The sequence below is a fragment of the Bison bison genome, unplaced genomic scaffold (assembly GCF_000754665.1).
Source record: "Bison bison bison isolate TAMUID 2011002044 unplaced genomic scaffold, Bison_UMD1.0 scf7180017858349, whole genome shotgun sequence".
Classification (NCBI taxonomy): domain Eukaryota; kingdom Metazoa; phylum Chordata; class Mammalia; order Artiodactyla; family Bovidae; genus Bison; species Bison bison.
In genome coordinates this window covers 87,650-91,334 of record NW_011488922.1, presented here as the reverse complement: position 1 = coordinate 91,334, position 3,685 = coordinate 87,650, and the positions used below count along the sequence as shown (strand labels likewise).

Here is a 3,685-nt window from a genome sequence, read left to right as displayed (position 1 = left end):
GGGCTGGGGGGAGGGAGGGAGGGGGCGCTGGGAGGCAGGAGCAAGGAGGCTGGGCTGGAGGCTTAAGAATGGGTGGGGGGGATGGATGGAAGATGGGGTGGTGGTAGGGGCAGAGGGAGAGGGGCCAGGAAGAGCTGAGAGGGGGTAAAGTGGAAGACGAGGAAGGAGGAGGAAAGGAGAGAAAGAGGGAGCAAGGGGAGAGGAGAAAAAAAAGTCAGTGAAAAAGGAAGGAGAAGAAGAAGGGAAGGAGAAAGGGAGGAAGAAGGAATGGAGGGAGAGATGAGGAAAGACAGAGAGGAAGAAGGGAGGGGAGGCAAAGAGGCAGGAGCAGGGCATAGTGGAGTCGGCTCGCTGGGGACGGGCAGGCCAAGTGGCAGCACAACCCCCAACACGCGCCCCCCGCCCATAACACGCCCAGCTCCGGGCACCTTTCTGTGTCGGCAGCCTCCTCCGTGCTCTCCAGCGGCGCTGGGGCGTCCAGGCTGGCTGGGCCCTGTGGGGGCGGGTCCCCCACCTCCAGGAGGGCGTCAACACCTGTGGGGACAATGTTGAGGGGGGAAGCAAGGCTGTCTGGAAGGCCCCTGTGGTGGTGAGACCCACACTCCCCTACACGCTGGGGGCCTCCACTCCTTGAGCCATCCACTGCCTGGCCGGCACCACGTGGCTGCTCTGTATTTTAGTGGGGGACAGACGGATGGAAGCTGGTAAAGAATCTGCCCGCAGTGCGGGAGACCTGGAATCGATCCCTGGGCTGGGAAGACCCCCTGGAGAAGGGAAAGGCTATCCATTCCAGTATTCTGGCCTGGAGAATTCCCTGGACCGTATAGTCCATGGGGTCGCAAAGAGTCGGACACGACTGAGTGACTAAGCACATACACAGACAGATGGAAAGAGCTCTGAAAACATGGGCGGCCAGGGCCCAGTGGGTGAAGATGTCGCAAAACTGGGGTGCTAGTCTCCCACTTGGAGAGGAGACTGGATGCCTCCACATTCATTCATTCTCCCAACACTCCACTGGGACTTGTGGGAAGAGAATGTATCCTATTTAGAGGGGAGGAGGCTGAGGTTCAGAGAGAGGAAGGCTTCTAAAATCTGACACAAGTAAATTGCAGAACCAGGATTTGAACCCAGGCCCTGGCCAAGTGGCTGTCTGGGGGGAGGTCACACAAGGAGTGGGAGACATTTCCAAGGAGCAGCCAGGTTCACCATCTAAGGGGGCTGGTTGGCCATGGACTTAGAAAGGGTTCTGGGAAATGAAACCATGGGGGTTGGTGGGAAATGTAGTCCAAGGAGGTGGGGAAATCCATCACCAGGACAGAGGTCAGAGCTTAGGAGGAAAGCCGTGGAAAGGGTAAACCAGGGGAAGGAAGTGGTTATCAGTAACACTGGTGACAAGGAGCAGGGAGGGCGGAGGACCAAGGGGCTGTTTTGCTGTGGGGTCCAGGAAACTCACCTGGCTCCCGGTCAGGGCTGTCCCCAGACAGAAGGTGCGGAGAAACTCCGGGGGTGTCCTGCCCAGGGCCTCCGAGATTCCGGTCCCGGGAAGGCGCCCCCTGACCTCCCTTACGTTCTGTAAGGCCCGGCTTCTCAGCTGGAGACGTATCAAGGGAGAAAATGGAGTATGAGAGTCAAGCGACTCAAATCCACAAGGGCCGGGGGATCTAAGAGGCTGCTGTGCTCGGTCCTCCCTGTTGCCCAGGAGACCCCTCCTCCACCCTCGGACTCAGGAGTCCCAGCCCCTTGCCTCTCCTCCCCTCAGACCTTGTGGGTCCCCCCACCTCCCCTCTTAGGTCACCAGGATGGATGATGCTCTAGGTTTAGGACCATTACCATCAACTTCGACCTTCGGGTGTCGAAAATCTGGGGGTGAAACGAGAGATGGGATCGTGAGGTGGGGGCAACACAGGGAAGTCAGGGCAGGGCCAAGGCCGGGCACCTCACCCTGGGGCTCTCCCCGGTTCCAGCGGGCGGCATCCAGGAAGCTGCTCAGGCCTTTCTTGGTCTTGGTCGGTTCATCTGACCGCCGGTTCCCTATCATCTGGGGAAGGAGTCAGGGGAGGGGGAGCTGGGCATTTCTGGACCAATGTTGACAGAGGGCTCAAACCTCAGGGGCGCAGAGGCTTCCGGGGGCGGGTGGTGGGGAAGGCCCTCTCTGGGGAGGAGAAGGCCAGGTTTGGGGGAAGCACTCAGGGAAGCACCTTTTTCCGAAAGAAGTTCCTCCCGGACTTCTTGTCCCCACTCTTGGTCCGCACCCCAAGGTGCCGCATGTACATGCTGATGGCGTTGACCACGGCGGCGCTGTGGGGAGGGGACGGTGAGGGGAGGGGACGGTGAGGGCGCACGGACTGACGCGCAGGCTCCCAAGGACGCAGGGACCCCACTGCCCCTACAGCTTCCCCTCCGCCAGCTTTCCACCCCCGCCCCACAACATTTCCTGCTGGGCATCTGAGCAAAGGGAGAGAGAGGAGGTTCTAGGGAACAGGGCCAGGCGTGCAGCTCAACGCCCAGGCCCCCAGGTAGACCCCCCCTTCCCTGGGGCCCATGACACCAAACTCCCCACTGCCCTCTTTGCTTCCATCACCTCTTCTCCTCATCGTTAGAGATGGTGTGCCTGTAAGAAGAAAGAAGTCTGTGACCAATGTGCTAAGCCTGGGGCGCAGCACAACAGGTCACTGTCCCCTTCAAAGAGGGGATGGCCGGGGGCACTCTGCCGAAGCATCTGGGATGGACAACTGCTGGAGGAGAGACCCTCACTCAGGGTGGTGGGAGTTGCAAGGGCAGGATCCAAAGCACAGGCCTGAATGCAAGACCAAGGACGGGACCTGGGAACTGGGAGGGACCCCCAAGCTGGGAAGGGAAGATGCAAAACCAGATGGGTGAAAATTCGAAGGCTTCCCAGGTGGCACCAGTAGTAAAGAACCTGCCTGGCAATGCAGATAGATGTTAAGAGACACAGGTTTGATCCCTGGGTTAGGAAGAGCCCCTGGAGGAGGGCATGGCAACCCACTCCAGTATTTTTGCCTGGAGAATCCCATGGACAAGAGAAGCCTGACGGACTACAGTCCATGGGGTCGCAAAGAATTGGACATGACTGAAGTGTGTACACAAGGGCCCCAGAAGTCAGAAGAGGAAACCAAATGCATGGAAATGACCCCTGAAGCTGAAGAGGGAGTCCAGAAGCAGATGGGACGAGGATGGGATAGCAGAGGGTGCCCCCTGGGCTAAGGAGAGACCTGCCCCACTCACTGCATCTCCTCCAGGTGGGTCAGTTGCCGCTCAGCCAGGTGCCGCTCCCGGGCCTCGTAGCTGGCACGGTCCCGCGCCACCCAGGCCCCCAGCTGGACCAGCTCCTGCTCCCAGGGTGTCATGCCCATGAGCTTCTTGGAGCGGAAGTCCTCCAGCTGCCGGACCACGGCTACCTGCTGGCTCTGCACCACCTCCTGCACGAACTGCCGCTGGAGATCCTCAGGAAAGAGGTCAGGCCGCGTGCGGTCTGCGGGGACAATAGGGCCCGGGCTGGGGGCCAGTTCCCTGGGCCGTGAGTCCACCCCTATCCCTGCCCACCCTTGGACTCTGACAGCCATGCTTCCTTGGGCTGGGGTGGCCATGAGACAGGAAGGCATCTCTGCTGTCCAAGGACCGTGGTGAGAGCGTGGCCTCCCACCCCGGGGCGGGGGGGGGGGGT

General features: G+C 60.4%; 1 protein-coding gene across 1 annotated transcript in view; it reads right to left on the bottom strand.

The window, feature by feature from the left end:
- Nucleotides 1-3,685, bottom strand: part of ARHGEF1 (Rho guanine nucleotide exchange factor (GEF) 1) — an 18,502-nt gene that overhangs the window by 8,625 nt on the left and 6,192 nt on the right. The window contains exons 7-13 of the mRNA XM_010863074.1: nucleotides 3,247-3,493; nucleotides 2,582-2,611; nucleotides 2,199-2,298; nucleotides 1,942-2,038; nucleotides 1,831-1,860; nucleotides 1,454-1,591; nucleotides 429-534 (exon numbers count right to left, since the gene is read on the bottom strand). Coding sequence (XP_010861376.1) covers nucleotides 429-534; nucleotides 1,454-1,591; nucleotides 1,831-1,860; nucleotides 1,942-2,038; nucleotides 2,199-2,298; nucleotides 2,582-2,611; nucleotides 3,247-3,493 — 748 coding nt within the window. The remainder of the gene's footprint in view (nucleotides 1-428; nucleotides 535-1,453; nucleotides 1,592-1,830; nucleotides 1,861-1,941; nucleotides 2,039-2,198; nucleotides 2,299-2,581; nucleotides 2,612-3,246; nucleotides 3,494-3,685) is intronic.